Below are 19,855 nucleotides of genomic sequence, written 5' to 3'. Positions count from 1 at the left end.
TGTTTATTAATTTGCTATAATTTCCAGTGGTTATACAGCATATGTGTAGCTGGTAAGACAGCCCTTCAGCAGAAGCAGGACTGAACCACCACTGTCACTACTCCTACAGTCCTCCAGCTGCCATCAAGTCATTAAAGTAAGACACGCTATCGGCTAAACAGAAAATCTACAAATATATTTGTAAATTAAAGGTACAATATACTCATATTTTAAAAAACACAATCCAAATATGTCAGAGATTAAAAAAAACCCACTTTGCTCTTTGTCAGATTTTCAGTTCATCCTTGTTTGAGTCAAAGACCAATTACCCATACTTCACACTTGCTAAGTGAAGTGCATGCACTAGAAAGAACATTAATGAGGAAGAAGGAAGGGTGAACATTAAGAGCAGTTAGATATGCTCAGATCTAAGTGATGCAACTCCCATGAATTTTCCACTCACAGATGTTGATATAAAACTTGACTGATCTTCAAACCAAAAATCTGTTATTTTATCTAGGTGTGTTAATCAAATTAAAGGTACAAAAACCATATACAACTTCCTCCAAGCTGTGTTAGGTAATGGGAAATTTGCACTATTTCTTTCTCAGGGATGTAACTGGTAATACCATAATTAAGAGCTGTAGACAGATACCTACACAAAAACTAAACTACAGTTTCTTTCATAAAATGCAGATGAAACCCTACTGAAACCCAAAGTATTTCTCTCCTCAAAAATTTCTTTCTGCCTCCTACATGAACAGAAAACCCAAGACTAAATTTACTTTTGCTGCTCACTGATCTCTACTAGCAGGGAAAAGCCCCACAGTGCATTGTGGAAAAGAATGACCAGAGCTTGGAAGAAAAGTGGAAGAAAATCTCAGACATCTCCTTTACTTTTTGGTGCACTGTACACACTGCACAGGTGAAACGGGTACACAAAGGCCTGCATTGAGCACTGCGGGAGATACAAAGTAAGGGGCATGGAGAGCAGCACAGTGACTGCAGGCTGCGTGCATCCAGTCATCTGAAACAAGAGACCGACCATGGTTTCAGGACTGGTTTCAGTCCTGTGGCTCTAAAACCAGATGGTCACTCTGTCTCTAGAAGTTTTCCATTTACATTTCAGTGATTCCTGAGAAGCTACTGGCATTAGCCCACTGGGCAGTAACTATGCCTCAGGATGGCATGAAGGGTTATTATTCTCTCTCTGAAGGTTTCCCTTCTTTCTGCTTTAAGATTATTGTGGCTGCTTTCTCCTATCAATGGAAGGAATGGGAAAGATTTAACTTTCATCCTGTAAACATGTCTTTCTATCAGAAAAGTGGAGCCAGCAGCAATGTCAAGCTCCACACACTTCTGAACTGTACTGAACCTATGGTAGTGGCTTGTTCCACTTAGCAAGCAGCATATTAAAAACCAACACTTAGCCATAAGATTAACTAACCACAAAATAAGAGAAATTCAGAATATACAGGCTAATATCCCTGACAGCAGAGTAAAACAGAAGATAGAACATTTAAAAATTTAAGAGCAAAGGTAAAATGGGTGGGATGTGAAAAATTACAGCTTTTTTATTTTTTATGCTGTCATAGTATTGTCTTAATCCCATTTTTTCATAAACTATACTCAGTTTCTGGGGGGTCAGTCTTACTGCTTCAAACAGAATCCACACTTGCAGTTACCACAGCTGTGTGGCCCTAAGCCACATATGCCCACAAGTATTGTTTAATTATTCCACTCTGTACAGTTGCATGCCTGTAGCAGTCTCGCCCCTGCTAGGCATCCCCTTGTGATAGCATCCACTGGTGAATTTAAATTGCTCTCTTTTCCTTTGTTTTTGGGGTTTGTAAAATAATTTAATTAGTTAAAACCAAGAAAAGACCAGAGAGCATTCTTAAGTAATGGGTCATGAGATGATTCACCATTGCAACCAACTCTAATGCTAACTGACATGCAAAAAAAAAAATTAAATGAAGTGATTCATTGACATCTTACCAACAGAACCAACACCTGCAGCTCTGAACTGCCCAAGAATAAGACTCTGCTCACTTTCTGCCAATGCCAACAGCAGTTCATACGCTTCTATGCATTGTTCACTGAAAGAGAAAACAAACTACAGAAAACAAAAATCACACAAAATATCACCCGTAATTTAGAAAGGAAGAATACCTGCAAGAGCAACAACAACAACAACAGAGGTATGTGTGATTCCCTACTACTTGTCTAACAGTAGGGATATTAGATAACATAATACATATATTTCCTATCACAGGCATTCAACATTCTCTCCTTCCTTATGACAGTGCCAGGTTGACCTCAAGTAACGTAACAAGATAAAAGGGAAGAGAATGACCTGATGTGAAGGAAGTTCCAGAAGCATGTTTGAAACACCAGTACAAATGGTGGTCAACATGATCTTTTTGTGAAACTTTTCCCAGACCTTCTTACTATACAAAATACAGCATTCTATACTCTACAAGATAATTGCAGTACACAGACTGTAGTAAGAAGTAAAGAAGACACATGAAAAATACTTCTTGATCTGTCCTGGCTGTAAGATTTTCTTCCTTACAACAAAACAGCTTCCAACTACAGTTGTGAGTCACTCATTCATGCTGCCTTCTAACAGTTTTTTTGAAAAAAATATATACTAGTATACCTATTTGCAGTTTAGATTTCCTAGTAATTTGGTCAAGGCTGATGGTAAGAAAACACATTTTTTTAAAGGCACACAATTTGTCTTAAGACCAGAACTGCCTGTTCCAAATTAGTTGCAGCTGAAGGTGTTAAATGACATCCACCTTTTTACATATAGTTTGAAGCAAATTTAGATACTTATTAGCAAATACTAAGCAATTAATCCACAATTCCAACTGATGTGATACAAAGTCATTCTGAATTATGTGGAGTACAACACTATTGTTTGGCCCACTGGTCTTGTGAAAGGTGCCTAATACAGAGAACCTATATCTTAAGACCAGATTCAGCAGAGACAGTCTGAGCCTACGCACAATCATTAACTCAAATGTTAATTCAGTATTTAAAAATGAAGAGATAAATCTGCATATTTCTTTTAGATCCTGGAGAACTAGACTTGAAATACAGTGTATCAGTAACTTCAGTTCAGTAGTCTGCCAAGTAGTTTAACTAAAGGGACTTTTTTTCACGAAGGAAACAAAAAGAAACAGTATTATTATGGCACACCAACAACTTCACTCTGGAAAGCTTCTGTCAAGTTCTGCCTTGGCTCCCTCTTTTTCTGAAATACTCTCTGTGTAGGCACATACCTGTACTGCAATGCCAGCCTGAGGGCCGTGGCGTTGGACTCATACTTCCCAACAAGCATGCTCATCCTCTCAGCATTGCTCTTGCACTCTTCCAGTGTTATTGTCAGTAAGTCATTCTGGGATTTCAGGTGTTCAATACGGCTGTAGAAAAGGAAGTAATTTGCAACCTTCAAGCTTAACTTACAGTCAGTGACCTGAAAATTCTAGAACAACCATAATTTAAAACAACAAAAACCACTTGGTCTACACATTTTATTTTTTTTTTAAATGAAGATTGCTAACTCCATCAGTTTTGTATCCCTTTATCAAGAGCCAAGAGGATAGAAATTTCTCTTAGTACAGCCTCTTCTTCTTTTCACCTTCCCATAAAGCATAATCACAACCCTGTGCAACAGCAGCAAGCAGAAGGTTATACCCTTTTTTGTTAGGGTAAAAGACTGCATAGGACAGTTTCATATTAACCTTTTGCTCAATTTTTCTGCCTCAATTCCTCACTTCCTGCTGCCACATTTGCTTCTTGTTTTAAGTGGCATATTCACTAGTGCAATTGGGGGCGTGTGTAGGGATCATGCAGTTGCATAAATGCCTCCTTTCTTTGGAAAATCCAGAATAATCACCTGAAGTCATGGTTTAGTTGTGATTAGAGAGGGAACTTCCAAACTATGAATGAGGTTTCAGTGAGGCACTGTAATCTCCAAATGTTCTGGCAACAGTGGAACAGAAGCTACCTTGTAATACTCTTCTCAATAAGGCTAACTCTGAATATGAAAATGAAGCTTCAGAATATAACTATTACTGCTTATTCTCTGTGCCAATAACTGCACTACACATCAGTGTACTGTGCCTAAATGTAAAAGGTGGATATATGCCAAAAACAGGCAAAAAATTTCAAAATTTGGACAAGTAGCTAATGAAGAAATCAGTGGCATGCAGGACTCTAAAATCACTGACTTCCTAATAAAGAAGAATGAGAATGGCTAGTATACCCTTTATTCAGTGATCAGAATAAAGTCCTGACTTTCAGATGCTTCACTTTCTGTACCTTCTTTTGACACCTTCTATAAGGATACATGCTGTCAAAGCATAATTGTGCAGTGTACAGAAAAGAGAAAAGAAGAAGAAGAAGGAAACAAAGATCACGTTTTGCAAGACTACAAAAACATGAGCTATAAATAAAAGAGATATTTTACTGATCAGATTAAATTTGAGGTGGCTGTGGGGAAGAAAGAACTTGGCCAGAAAGACGATTCTCATGTTTCTGATTCACCGTTTTGATCTTTATGTGTCAAAAAAAGACATGATTTTGATAGAGCTTATTGAAGGATAACACCACCAATATTTTAACTACAACCAGAAAGGTGCAATCACTCTTCTACAGACAGAAATCTATTTACTGGTATATATGCCACACCACCACATGAATACATTTATGGATACAGTCAATGCGATTGTTCTGTTTCTTCCGGACAAAACAAGCAAGCTAATTCTAGAATGAGCGAGACTATGTTATGAGAATCCCTATTTCTATCAGTGATGTGTCTCATGAAAAAAGATGCCATGACTATTTGGTTACCCACAGAGAGGGACACTCCACAGTACAAACTGTCACAGGTGAAGGTGCTGGGCTGATCTAATAACACACAACCAAACTGTCATACTCATGGAAAGAATCCTTTGCACATCTTCTCTTCAGCACCTACATTCTATGTTTATCTGCAACTGCCACAGTTGAGCTTGGACTGATGTTCAAAAAGGATAAAAATGCAGTAACTTTATCAAAGCTAATAGAAGGCAACACATGTGAGCATTATCTAACTTTCCACCTTACCTATTTAATCTCTCTGTCTCCACTTCAAATTCTCGAATTTTACTTTCAGAGATAGCAGATCCATGTGAATAGAGAGTCTGGAAGATTTCCTGGATGTTTGAGCAGTCTTGGAGGGAATGTGCCAAATGTTCAGCCACAGTACTAGACACCTGCACAGGGCAGTTAATAGATTATTGTGAATAGATAACCACTGGATTTCTCCCAAAAGCACTCTGCATTGAGAACTGCATTTGCTCACATGTACTCACTTCAAGGCATTCATTATTTGGTTTTTGTTATGAATTTTACATTGAATAGAATATTTACAAGATTCCACTTTTAGAAGCCATTTTGTTTTAAAATTCTACTAACCAAGGGTGAAGGCCACTATTTCATCATACATTTAAAAAGCCTACTACGCAAGTTATTTATGTTCTTGAAAGCTTAGCAAAAGGTTAGAGCCAAGTTCTTCAGTAAAACAAATACTAACACACAGTACCAGCAACGTTATTGATTTACATTGGCATTTCAAAGCAGAACCCAGTTCACTGTTGAAAGTTGTGAAATGCAACTGGAGAGTCTTCTTGAAAAATATTTTGGAGGAAATGACTCCTCTTGAAGTCTCTCAGAGAATGATTTCTAGCCACTAGTTAGGAGAAAATGAGATCTTAATACTAGGTGAAATATTCTTTGCTGAAATATTTTCCTCTAAATAACTTTTAAAGTTCTTTAAAGTTCTTTAAAGTATTTTCACTCAGTCCATATATTAATTTATTAAGAAAGCAATGCTTCTTTTATTGGAACACAAGTCATCTTCAGAAGATATCATGCATGCACATAATTTTTAGTTCTTACCCCTATGCTGCTGATTTCTGATCCTAAGACAGGTCTATCAGATGATGAAGACTCTGATCTTGTCTTTGACAACTTCACTCTTTCAGCAATCTGCAAGTCAGAATGCTTCACAGGTTACACAGCAATAAAGTTCATGAAGTTTACACAAAATGCATCTGTGCTCTAGTTACACTTGCAAAACTGAAGTAAACTACTATAAAATTGACCTCTGTGCTGTAACTGAGAGAACTACAATCATTAACACTTAATTCGTTCCCACAGTTCAAGTTCACAGACCTGCTTAGGAAACATTCTGGGGATTCTAGACACCTCTCAGTTATTCCTGCATAGAGCAAAATGAGACCTGCTTTCCCCAGATAATGAGAAGGGTTACTGAAACACACAAGAGCTCACCTTGGCAATGGGAATGTCGTTGCTGCTGCTGCTGGTGCTCAGCTCTCCCGTGCTGGGGTTGATGGGTCGATTGGCAGAAGTGAGACGGCTGGGGCTGGATGGGCCCGTTGCCTGCACGCTCTGCAAACGTGTCTGAAGCTCTCGAACCTACAGTAAAACACAGCATTCTTATTCTCCCACTTATATGGTTTAAATAGTTTAGAGATTTTTCTCATTGTCTAACCAAGTTTAATTGCTCCTCGTTTCAGCATAGAAGTTATATTTTTGTACCCTGGTGCCTGTGAAGTTTTCATGTGAGGAGCAGATGAGTGGAGGTTATTTTAAAATTCTATTGTTTTCAGCTTTTAAAAACTATTTGCAATATGGAAATAGGCAGATATAATACTGTAAAGTAATTACTCAAAGTTTCAGCTTGTTTTATATAACCCCTTCAGTGCAGCTGTACTGTATGTATAGAAATTATTCTCTCTGGGATAAAGCTAATGTTCCAACCTAAGATAATGATGCCTTAACAAATCCAGTGGCACTCCTGCTGGTAATGGAAAACTCCAGTTGAAAAAAACCCTCTTGACATCAATAAATCAGACGATGATCTTGTCATATTTAAAGACATTCAAACATTAATCATGCTTTAAAAAGTACAGTTAAGCAAAGCTACCATACAATGAATGATGTACAGACAAAAAAACCCCAGCAAAGTACCCAAACAACAGCCTGCAGAAGCTCTTTGTAAACACACACTGCAAACACTGCATAGTCCTCATCACATATCAGATACTTGCAGAACTGATGTCAAAAGATTTTCAGTACTGCAGCGTTAAAAAAAAAAGAAAGATCTGCAGGAGCCAAACTATAGCTGAGCTAAAGATTATAGTGTTTACATTGGAATAGTTCCTAACAGTCAAAGAATAAATTGTCTGCTTAACACAACAATTATGCCACAAGGTAAAGTGATAGAGCTCATTTTTCCCACAGATTTCAAACACAGAGCATGAGATGAAAGAAGGGGCAGGAAACCATCTGAAGAGGAAATTCCCTGCAAACAGTTTTCCTTCAATATGCAGGTTTCTGTGCTGATTTTGATGGAACAGTCCCTCTGCAAAACAGAGCTGGTGAAATTTTAACTTAAGTCCAATAAAATAATAGTTCAGACCATTTGATCCCCCTGTACATAGCATGAAATACAACTTTGATTCCTACTGTGTAAAACAAGGTGGGATTTTATACTAAATACAATACATTTATACAAATAAATGATTAAGCATGCAGAAATCCCTTAGTCAAAAAATATGCAAGTGGCATTAAAGCTTGGGCTTTCTTCCGCTGCAGGTGCGCATGGACAGTGGGTGCACATGGACAGTGTTCAATCAATCTCTGCTTGAAGCAGCAGCAGTTGTGTATTCTCTGCACAACATAAACAAATCTCTAAAACCTACTGCACCGAGGAAAGAGTTAAAGTTGAAACACTCTCCACTCACCAAAGCAGTCACTACAATCCTTTACCATCTGCTTCTACTCCCTCAAGAGTATCCCTGCCTCTCTCCCTCTGTTGAACGCAAACTGAAGGTTAAGCTGCCTGAGCACTTACTGTCAAAAAAAATTTTAGGTATTTGCAAATTACAAAAAAAAAAAAAAGGAAAAAAAACCTGTGCGTTTTACGTAAAAGAGTGCAACAACGGCATGCTGCTAATAAAAAGCTGTAGGTGGCAAGAACAAAAGCACAAGCACACAAAGCCTAACTGCACTCACAAGTTCCCTGTTCAGTTGTGGAGGAGTGCTACATCTTAACCAATATGAATGCAAACAAATGAAGTACACAAAACCTCAGATCAAATCCCCAGTGTTTAAAGGAGCTTGCTGAAAAATGGATATGGGTGCTTGACCCAGAATTATACAGCTTAGCTGCAGTTATATCATGAAGTTAACTGAGCAGTGTATAAAGTGCATATTTATAGTAAGTATCTTCTACATATTTGCAGCTGAGGCCTCCTTTGTTCATACAGGCATATATAATTTCAACATAGGTACAGCTGCACTAATGCAAACCTTAAGGACAGAAGTGCTCCACTGATGCAAACCAATCATTTCAGCCTGTTGATATGCATAAAGCTGAAATTAACCATGCATGCATATTTTTGCTTGCAGATGTGGAACGTCAGTGCAGATAGGATTTGTACTGTGGCATTAACACTGGAGAAAAAAAAAAAAAAGAAGAAGCAACCCCAAAACTTCACTAAATTAGAATTACTATTTATTAGTATTTCTTTTAACCCAGGCTGTTCCGAACTAGATTCCACAAGTGCTTAAGCTACAACACTGTTTAAAAGCAAACAAACAGAAAGACCACTACAAATGTATTCTTTGTAAAATCAAATCCTCATCTCAATGTCTGATTTAAAAATTGCTACAATATTCACCTATGCCCAGAAGCTAGTCCTGGACAATTTCAGTCCAAAAGCAAAAAACATTCTAAATTTAAGTGCAATCAGGAAAGAGAGCATTAAAGTTGTTTAAATCCTAAGCATGCATTGACTCTAAAGTTTAAAACTGCCTTGTGCAAAGACACTATTGTACAAAAATTTAATGCAGATAGGTTTCCTTTAGTCTATGTTTTATTAGTGAGCAGCAACTATTGGCCATGACTACAAAGCCAATTATTCTTAAGGACCTGTAAAACACCAACAACAGGAAGAAAAATGAACACAGCTAAGGTCACATGCAAAGATTTCTCAGGAGAGCATTTCTAAAAGAAAACTCAGAGCACAGCACAGTCATTAATCTATGCAACTCACTGCTTTAATATTGTATCATAGAAGCAACTACAGCTTAAAGAAGCTGCCTGCTCATCTATACTTCTTGATGTGTTGATTCAGGCCCCTATTTCTGAAATTTCATGCTGAATTGATTGCTATAAATAACTGCACTAACTTTAGCAATGCTAAGTACTGGATGGTAATTCTGAGAGAATAACAGGGCAAGATTGACCTGTAAAATCACCAGTCTCAGAATTCACACATGCACCAAGCCAGAATCTCATGACTGTGCTGCCTACCCACCACACTGTCCAGAGACACCTTAAGTAACTATTTCTGGTCACCAAAACCTCCACTGTAAATAGATGCAGCATCTCCTTAGAAAGTACTTTTCCAAACTTGTAGCAATTCTAAAGGAAAAAGAAAAAATGACCAAAGAACGGGATTAAAAAAACTCCAAACCCAAAAAAACTCAGAGTTCAGAAGAGTTAGTCTCTTCTCTGGATTGGTGAACACATGAGTTATGTAAAGACTAGTTTTAAAAGCATGATTAAAAATTGTCTGATCCTCCATACTCCATACTTCTAACACTCTTTAGTGTCATTACCAATGTAATACACATTATTCTGAGGATTATGCTAGTTAGTAGAATGAAGGTAACTGCAGTACTGCACATGAGACACAATAAATACCTGGAAATGGGAGAGAGAAGAAGGGAATATTTTACAAGAAATGGATGGCAAAATTAGCAAAATCTGATGGGTAAAGACAAGTATAGAAACAAACCCAAAGAAGTTCCACTGAAAGACAGAAAAAGAGAGAAATAACAAGGAAGGATTTAAAGAAAAATTTTTGGAGTCCCTGCATTATACTAGTTTAAAGATGGAAACATCCAGAAGGGTATGGAAATTGCCATGGACTCTCAAAGCTCTAAATTGAGATGGAAAGGGACTGAGAGGCAGACATAATTACATGATCAGAAAAAAAAGGAGTAGCAAATGGAGGGGGAAAGGAGAAATCCATGGAAACATCTGTGAAATCCAGAATTAAAAAAAGGAAAGAGCAAATATCTTCTAAAAAGGAAAGAGCAAATATCTTCTAAACAGCTGCAGCAAGTCCAAGGAATTACAGAAATAAAGAAGTGCTGGAAACTTAGAAAGAGCAGGATCAGGGTCCTTAAGTGAGACACAAGGCAACAGAGCCATTATACTTTGGACCAAAGGACAGCCTAGCTACCAAGAGAAGTCAGGAGCAAACAAATGTTCTCAAGTTATTAATAAGGATGTAAGTAACTGGAAACTTTATTTATCAATATTTGATGTTTAGCAATTGAACCAATTGCTTAGCTGTGCTTCTCATTTTTTTCCCTTTTCAATTCTGAGAATTGGAGTAGGAAATTAAGCATAATTTCTTGTGCATACCTTAAGAACTAAATAAAAGGACAGCAAGAGTAGACAAGAAAAGAGGTTGACACATTACAGCAATGCTGGATTTATGAAAGACTTTGTAAGTTATTAACAGGCATTACAGACATGTTTGCAGAAATGCATCATGGGTTATAGAAAAATACTTCAGTGAAATATTGTCATTATCTGTAATCATGAATATAAGAACATGTTTTCAGTCTTTGTATTTTACACATGCATACTCACAACTACATGATTGACTAACATATCCTAAATAAAAAACCAGAGCTACAAACTGCCTGCTTTTGTCACTGATTTCCACATTCAAAGGACACCTGCTCCTTTTGTTTCTAAGCTAGTTTCAAACAACATGCTTGTGACTCTTTTGCTTCTACCCTACTTGTGACCTCTTTCATCATTCAGTATCTTTGAATCCTTCAAGTAATAGCACTTTTTTCCCCAGCATTTTAATACTACTTCATTTTTTCCCTGTTATACCTAGGAGGAAGATGAAGTATAACAAACCACAGGATGTGAACCTCTCCCCATTTTCTAATTTATTCATGCATACTGCAAATCTGTGGAGGGAAAGATGTCAAACAAAACATCAGGGTAACAATTCATGCTGCTGTGAGTGGTGATGGCCCTTCCCAGCCAAAAGCACCCCTAACCTTTCATTTAGGCCTAGTGGTGATTATTTTTAGCCAGATAATTTTCAGTCTCTCTTATACCATGAGCACCAGAACAAGCAAGGTCTGAATTCCTACAGATTGTCTGTTGTGGTTGACTGAGTACGGTATAGAAGTCTTTCCTGGTATTTATAAGGGCCATCTCCTCAAGGAATTCTGTGGAGCTGGATGAGCTTAGACCTGTAGTTATCAGTTGAAAGGAGGCACTTGCAGAATCTCTGTCCTCTGCAGAGATGTCTGCTTTCAAGAAATGTGTAAGAACTTAACTGTCACTTGTGGACCCCTCTGGCAGATCTAAAAATCAATCTGCTGTTTGAACAATTACTTTGAGGAATGGAGAAAGGGAGTGACACACAGACACAACAAGCTGCAGGAGAACAGGAATGCTACTTATACACACAGCTTTTATATGCAGCAGGAGAAGCGCTCCTCTGCTTTTCACACCAACAGTTCCTCAAGCAGAATGATCCGGGTGCTGCAACTCTATAAAGGATGCAAAGCAACAAAAACAAAGGATGTGGCAAGATGTGACATGGGAGGCGAAGGGTGAATTCCCTAAAAGCTCTGAGCACAACTGACATGTTCTGATCCAGGCCACCACACAGAAACAAACACAGGCGAAGGCAGAAAGCATATCTCAGGCATTCTCTCATTTAATTTCAGATTAATCACTGAGCTTTTGCATACAAGCTTGGAAACAGGAGAAAGCTCTACTTCATTAACACCTAGGTGGAGATAGTGTTGCATAAGCAAATACCATGCAACCGAAGGAGGCAGAGAATGGAAACAGCTTTTGGCTGCTACCTCAAGTTTCTGGTGCTCACCAAGAGAAAAGGAGACAGAACAATTCCAGGAGCACTTTAAGCTCTGAAAGCAGATAATAATCTCTAAAGACCCATAAAATATCAGTGTTCTCTAGCACTCTGGAACAATACCTTCTGATTCTAATAGGAATGACAACAAAACAACGACAGTCCAACAGCTTGTGCCAGCTTTGTGTCATCTGAGAACATGAACATTTCATGACATCTGCTCATGAAACCTACGTATTTTGGGAGAGCCCTCATGCTAAAATGAAGTTTCCTGGAGCAGGAGCAATGTAGGCAGCTGGAGGGATCACACAAAAAATGCCTCTTTTCTACTCCTCTGCAGATTATGTTTTCATTAAGGTCTTAGTTGAAGATAGCTAAGGAATCTGGTTTTGTTCTGGTCAGTTCAGTGAATTCAGCTGAGTTTGGAGCTACAGAATAACTCTCACAACTAAAAGGATTTGATTAATTGAACAAGCCAACATATGACTTATGCAGAGAACAGTCTTCACAGACTTCCAGAGCTGGAACTGCTCTAACTTTAGACTTAGTTCTTCTGAACAGCCTCAGAGAAGCCTGAATGCTTCCCACACCCACTGCTTCTTATGCCAACCAGCTGCTTAGGACTGTGCTGAGGTACTACTCATCTGGCAACTTTCATGGGTAGTAATTAAAAAACCCACAATTTTTACTTTGCAGTCATGATGGAGTTTATATGCTGTATCAGTGCTGAACGCTCAGGTGGATAAAAGGGCTTTTGTATAGGAACACAAATATTACTTTTTCTTCTACTATTTAAGCCTGTTACTCCATATAGCAGTTGTAAATAGTGCTGACCTGATTACAACCTTATTCTCATGTAATAATAATATTAATCCCATGAACTGGTACAGAAGTTCCCCAGCACCTTATCTGTATTACTGGATTCAGGATTATGATCAGCTGTGTGTAAGCAATTTCTAGGGCACTGAGTGGCTCAGACCTAAATAGATTTTATTTTTAATGTAGCAACATAATACAGAGGTAAAATAAACCTCTGCATTATGAAATCAGCTGCTACACTGCAGACAATTTACAGAAATAAGCAATTACCTCATTTACTAATGACCTGTGAGAAACAAACTCCAAATGTATGTTGTTTCTTAGCCACTGTTCCAGAGAGCAGCTCAATCTGTTAACTGAGTGCAGTAAATACATAATTAAATTAAATCTCCAACAAGCCTGAGAAAAACGTATCGAAAGCACTCTGCTTGATTACAGGCATTGGTCTGAAGGAACAGACCTATTGATCTGGTCAAATTCAAGCTTATCCACTTCACCCAATTTAATTTGAGAAGAACAATAACTAAATTTTAGCTGGATTTTCTTTCCCACTCTCCAGGGAAATAATCTGAAGCGACTCTTGAGTTCAGGTGGCATACAGAAAATATTTAATAGGTCAAAGAAAACATTTATTTTGTTGCCATTATGGACATTAAATTAAAAATGCAAATATGGTTTCCAGTGTGACAATTACATAGTGTGCAGACAGGGTCATATGCCATGAACAAAATTCTCTGGTGGGGGCAATGAAGCAATGGTTCTGCACATTCAGGATGATATTAAACCATATTTCAGTAAAGTCCTCTGTAGCTGCAAACTAAATGAAAACAACTGAAAAAAACCACACACAACCCTGTCAGCTGTGCCCAAATATCAAGGCTCTGTGGCAATTCAACATTACTGCCTTATCTACTGGGTAGGAATCTATCCAATCTGTCCAAGAAGAATTTCCTTAATTAAAGGAGAATGAACATTTAAATTGGCTTGCTACACCAAAGATAGCTCACAGTCTCTACTGAGCAGTTCCAGACTTACCCTCTGCAGGGTCAAAATATAAGAGATTTGTGTAGAGGTGCTAAGTCTAGGTCTAGAATAACTGCAGCTGTCTTAACTGGCCTTTTTTCCCTTTACTTTGGATAAAATCCTGAAGTAACTATCCTGGTTTTGACAGGTATCTCTGAATAATCATGCATGATTATTTTGAATAATATTTAATATTTTGAAGCTCCATTTTGAAAGTAGTCAGTAGCCTTACTTATTACTGTTTCTTCAGAAGCACAATCCTCTTTTCTCTTAGATACCTCACAGTCTAATTTCTGGGCTAATATAGCCACAAGTGGTTTATATTAATCTGTTCTTGCTCCAGTTTCATCCATAAGTTTGGAGAGCCATTACTCCCATTCTTACTTGCCTTCTCCAGCACTTATTAAGAGAAATCAAATTAAGATTTTGTTTTGCTAAGTTGAACAGGACAATCTCTTTTAAGTCCCTTCTCCAAGTACACTGCCCATTTCTCTCACCATCTTCACCATCTTTTTTTTGGCAATTTAAACTTTGCCTTTTCATGCATAAGAGATAAGAACTACATAAAACATTCCAGATCAGATCTCACCTCTCTTTATACAGCCTTTCCCATCTCTGCTGGAAAAAACTTCTCTGGTAAATCATAGGACTGAATTTGCCACCAAGTGTCAATGTCTCAGCCACACTGATCCCTGAGGCTACAACGCCAACTCTGTCCCCTTTTCTTTTTACGAACTGAGGAGATTTTGGCTGTCAGCAGAAATTCTTGTTACCAACCTTTCAAGCACCTTAACTTGCATTCCATACTTCTCCAAATTTGAATCTTTTTCTAAGCTCAAGGCCACCTATTTTTTTCTTGTTTGATATCCCAATATTGATCTGTACCATCTGTAGTATCAATGTCTGCATTTGTGTAAGCAAATTTCACAAGGACATACTTTTATTCTCTATGTGTTGTCATGTCCACTCCCTCAATTTGGCAATAATTCACCCAGTGCATAAACATCACTGCTGTAGCTCGAGGGGTAGTACTGTTTCTGCTTAAAATAAATGTCACTATAAAATCAGTCCGAAAAGTTCAGGACTGAAAACAAGTTATGGTGTATAATAAAACAAAATTTTACAAAGGAAAAGTTGAAGTGGTCTTGTTTTATATGATAGGAGATTACTATTTTTGCCTCATCACACATACCTTTTTTAGTGTTGGGAGAGGCTAGAGAGTTTCGAAAAGGTTATTTGTGGCTTGATAGCTGAAGACTGGAAATCTCACACAATGCAGAACATATATAAAATGATATAGTCACTGCAGAACAATGTTGTTTTAGAACAGCAAAAAGGGTCAATCTAGTAGGTAAAGAGCAACACTTGCAATTATTTCACCAAGGTACAGTGGTCTGGTTTGTGTTCAGACTGAACACAAACTTGAAACTGCCTGTTTTAAAAACAAAAATGCTTTGTATCTAGCCTAAACTCTGCAGATTTAACAGATACAAAGTTAACAAATTTTAAAAGTAACAGAGATTGAGGTCACATTCTCTTGGACCTTTCATCTTTGTTTTTTTGTGTTTTTTTTTTTGTTTGTTTGTTTGTTGGGGGTTTTTTGTTTGTTTGTTTGTTTGTTTGTTGCTTTGGAATCCACGCAAAGCACAAGGCCTTTCTCTGACCTTACAATATCATAAAACGTAGACAGGGAAGCAGGACATGGCTGGGACTACTCATTGCTCAGTGTGAGAATTATTACTCACTGACAGGAGTCCTGCTCTTTTTCTTTTTCCTAGTCACAAATTGAATTCTCATAAAAAACAAAGAAATATCTGTTGTTTACAGGGAAAAAAAGCGCCTCACAGGACAATTCACTAAATGAACATCTGCTTTCTCTATAGTCAAGTTACATATGCTTTCTTGAAGATGAATATCAGGTTTTCTGTTAACAGATGATTTCTGACATCAGGTTATTGCACACATCGGGTGTTTATCACACACTCTTTTTCTAATATGTTCAGCTTTGTCCCAGTTTTGTCATTTGTATAACCCAGCTTTAAAAACAAAAAGCCTCACAGCCAGCAGAGGAAGTGAGGTTAAAGGGAGGCTTGTTCTGGTGACATAATCACACAGGCTTGGAGGAACAAGAAGCCTTCATCTCTACAGCAGCCTTACCCTTCTGCGCAGCCTGTCCCTCTCCTCACGGACAGCGTTCATGGTGGCCTTGGTCCTGTTGAGTTCCTCTTCTTTGTTGCACAGCATGGCCGTGAGGCTTTCATTCTCTTCTCGTAGGCCAGCGAGCTCCTTCTCCCATCGAGACCTCTCCTCTGACAGGTTTGGGTAAAGGTCACGTCCCAGTACGCCCTCAATCTCTTCTACAGTCTGTGAAAATAAAGTCATCAAAACCAAGAAAGAAGCAAAGATGACTGAGTGGGACTAATGGGTACACAGGACAGAAGTGTGTAACAGGTTGTAACGGTATTCTTATACGTACACATGCAGCCCCCCAACACCATTAGTTTGCTTCTTTTGTTTGCTGAGTAATATCAAACAAAATTATTATTTTCTTTGACTATTTTATTAAAATATTTTGTACTGAAAAACACTGAAGGAGACAGATATATGCAAATAAAACATGTCACATGTGAATGACAGCAATGCCAGTAATTTCATCACAGAACACTTCATAACAACTTAATGACTCCTTGTCATAGGTGAGCCCTGTACTTACTCTGTTTCCCTGCTGAGTAACAGGCAGAAAGTAGCAGCTTGTGAATGTGCATTGCATGGGGCCTTTCTCAGTTCTAGACCAACATCACAAAAGGGCAAAGAAAAGAGTGGGAGGGGATAAAAAGAGGACTCTTCTTTCCCATGTCCCTGAGCTTGTTCTTTCCTTGATGTGACAGCAATACAAAAAAAAAGAACTCTGTCCTTAGCTAGGCTTCCATTATATCAGAAGATGTTATGCCTTTCTAATGCCTGCAAAAGTGCTGCGTTTCTCTGAGACATATAGTGCCATTCAGCACTTCCCATCCCACCTCCTTGCTCAGGACTGTGCCTTGTAGGCACAGTTCAGTATTGGGGACATTCAGCAACTTCCAAACTACATTCACCCAGCACCAGCAAGGGAATACTGCCATGGCTAAACTTACTGTCAGTCTGGTCATTCAACATACTGAAACACAGCATAACACTCAATGTGTCAGGGAGCAACGTGCAGTTCTGAATTTAGTACACAGTGCATCCTGTGCCTGTGTTTAAATAGCAAAACCACTCCAAATGTCACTTATAAGCTTTTGAATCTCTCTGAAAGCAGTATGCATAAAAATCATGGTAAGAAATATGGAAAATAAAAGGAATATATGATGTAACTAGCAATGCAGAAAGTTTCCTTTCATTGGAAAATCCAAAACCAAGCTATGGCTAAAGCCTATACTTTTACATATAATATGGAAGATAAATCATGCACCAAGGTCAAAAATAGTCTATTCAGTTGTTTTATTCAAAAGTACTTAACTTTTATATTCTGATTGATCCCTTCCAATTCAGCATACTTTAGGATTTTCAATATAACAAAAATTACTGCCTTGTTTATTTCCTTAAATCAGGAGGGACTAAAAGAACCAATTAGAGTACAGCTGAAAATGACAAACCAAGTTGGAAACACAATTCCCTTTTTTTTTTTTTATTTCTGCAAGAAATTTTCCCAATGTTTTCAACACTATCTGACTTAAACATATCAAATCTTATTATTTGTCCATTACAATGATAAGTTGGTTATTTAAGTTTATCAATGCAATAATCTTAAAGAATAAATCTTGGCTACAGCAAGACTCCTTGGTGAGAAGGAAAAGACACTTATACAAAAGCAAAAACATATTTTTAACAACTAGTTTGAAATGCCTCTATAGAGGAAGCAGGGACAAACCTTTCACAGTCAAGCTCAGCTTATCCTTTTAAATCATATTTCATGTCTCTCTTCTACAAAACTGCAATACATTTAGAGTCATAATTATAAACTTTTATTGACAGAGCATCTACATCATAATTCTACTTACACAGTTGGTAGTAAGCTGAAACTACTTTTCTAAAAGAGCAATGCCTTGCAACATCTCTGTAAAATGAAAGAAGCTGCAGCTCTCCCTTACATTAGCTTCACTTGGACCTATAGGTCTCAAATTATGACAAAGTAAATTATTTCAACACAGCATGACAATGAGTTCAAGTTCTGAATAAGCAGAGGGCGGTTAATCTTACGTGAAGAAAAGCTCTGCAATGGCAGGAGAAATCTCTTTTGATGATGCCAGTTTTATTTTAAACAATGCCTCTTTGTTGCTGTCTTCTCCTGTCCCTTCTTCCCCCCATACCCCTCTTGAACTTCCCCTGCTGTGATCTCACCCGCCTAACACAAAGTTCTGCTGCTACTTCCTACCTCCTTATTCCCCATGCTCCTGAGTGTTGCTGTTTTTCCAACTCCTCCCTTTTCCAAGCCTCTTCTCCTCCTCAGAGCACTACTGGGGGTGATAACCCTATGGCAACATCAAAAGAGGAAGGACTGCCATGAGGAAACAGCAGCAGTGGTTTAACACCACAGAGGTATCTTCAGACAGAGAGGCTGCTGCTGTTTTTCACGGCTCCAGTGCTATCACAGGCCCACACAAGTACAAAGATCAGGCATCGACAGCATCAGGGTCTGAGAGACATACTAAGGGCTGCCCTATAATCCTTAACAAAACCAAGGGACCATTCTGCTTCCTTCTGTGCTCCTTCATTTTGCCATGGTCAGTATCTTTTTGCTGACTAAACTATTATCACAATTCTCCAGTTTGACGACCAACATGCTACCATCCACCATAAATAAAACCTAAAAATTGCACTTGGATATATCTGTTTACATGGATATATCTAAGTGTTGTTTATTTTTTTCAGAGCAGTATCACAGAGCAGTTTTATCTGCTGCACAGCAGATAAATTCAGGTATAATTTCAGGGAGCATAGGATTGAATTACAATGCAGTGTTCTGAGCACAGGGCAGGATGCCATATCATGGTAATTCCAGTCTTGTCACTGACACTGCCATCAGTACTCTCTGCCTTAATTTCTTTACAAGAGGTGTTGCGTTACAGATGTCATATCAGATGAAATCACTAAGTATCAGGTTTGAAAGAAGTAAAAGAAGTACTCCTTCACATGGCATAACTCAATGGTAGAACTTATTCCTACCAGAATTTATGATAAATCTCATTTCAAAGTCTTTTCAGCTTTTCATGTGACAGAAACAATTGACTTAGCTAGGGTCACATGATTTGTATAAAATAAACAAAAAAACCAATTTGCCACCAACAGCATTAGAAGGAACCTACTGACATTTAACCATCAAAGCAGAAGGATTCAACACATTCAGATGCATTAGTCCACTGGTGAAGAAAAAAGTCAACAGTCAAAGCAAAAGAGAGTCAGAATACTTCAGGTTTCCATTCATGATTCCATCCATTTTAAAAACCTCTCAGTTCTTTGTCTGAGGAAGTAGGAAAGGAGAAATGACCTGCTGCCATGGATGGAATGGTAGAGAGGGGCTCTGCATGTAGGTTTTGCTATTTTAAACACATTGGTGAGTAGGTTTTGCTATTTTAAACACATTGGTGACACACTTCCCTAGTGCATGATCAAGCATATCACAGAGACTCCTATCTTCCTGAAAGGTTAATAATCTTTGCGTGCTATCACTTGTCAAACTCGAGCAATACCAGCCTTTAAAGCACAGGCACTGGGGAAAAGCTTTCCCCCCAAAATGACTATGCATGTACAGATCACATGAAGATAAAAAGGCTTGTGTTTTTGACTAGGAAGAAACTGCTGATAGTTAGTTACCATTACAAAAGTGTGACAGTAGTTAATGTGAATCAACAGTAAAAAATGGGATTAAAATAAAAAGCTTGAGAATTGAGGTTTTGGCAGATATTTTGACACTTTGTTGAATCCAACTCCTGCAGACGTCTTGATCTCATCTCACATCAGATACCTCTGTGGACCTCACACAGACTGAT

The 19,855-nt window shown here is 38.1% G+C and overlaps 1 protein-coding gene across 5 annotated transcripts in view; it reads right to left on the bottom strand.

The window, feature by feature from the left end:
- Nucleotides 1-19,855, bottom strand: part of MCC (MCC regulator of WNT signaling pathway) — a 195,681-nt gene that overhangs the window by 33,838 nt on the left and 141,988 nt on the right. For all 5 annotated transcript variants that reach the window (XM_064641644.1, XM_064641645.1, XM_064641646.1 and 2 more), the window contains 6 exons: nt 15,984-16,190; nt 6,325-6,471; nt 5,932-6,021; nt 5,098-5,246; nt 3,270-3,410; nt 1,978-2,078 (listed from right to left, as the gene is read on the bottom strand). In XM_064641644.1, the coding sequence (XP_064497714.1) occupies nt 1,978-2,078; nt 3,270-3,410; nt 5,098-5,246; nt 5,932-6,021; nt 6,325-6,471; nt 15,984-16,190 (835 nt within the window). The remainder of the gene's footprint in view (nt 1-1,977; nt 2,079-3,269; nt 3,411-5,097; nt 5,247-5,931; nt 6,022-6,324; nt 6,472-15,983; nt 16,191-19,855) is intronic.

This window comes from Pseudopipra pipra, chromosome Z, assembly GCF_036250125.1.
Source record: "Pseudopipra pipra isolate bDixPip1 chromosome Z, bDixPip1.hap1, whole genome shotgun sequence".
Classification (NCBI taxonomy): domain Eukaryota; kingdom Metazoa; phylum Chordata; class Aves; order Passeriformes; family Pipridae; genus Pseudopipra; species Pseudopipra pipra.
The sequence above is the reverse complement of the archived record's forward strand: the minus strand, read 5'-3'. Positions and strand labels throughout refer to the sequence as shown.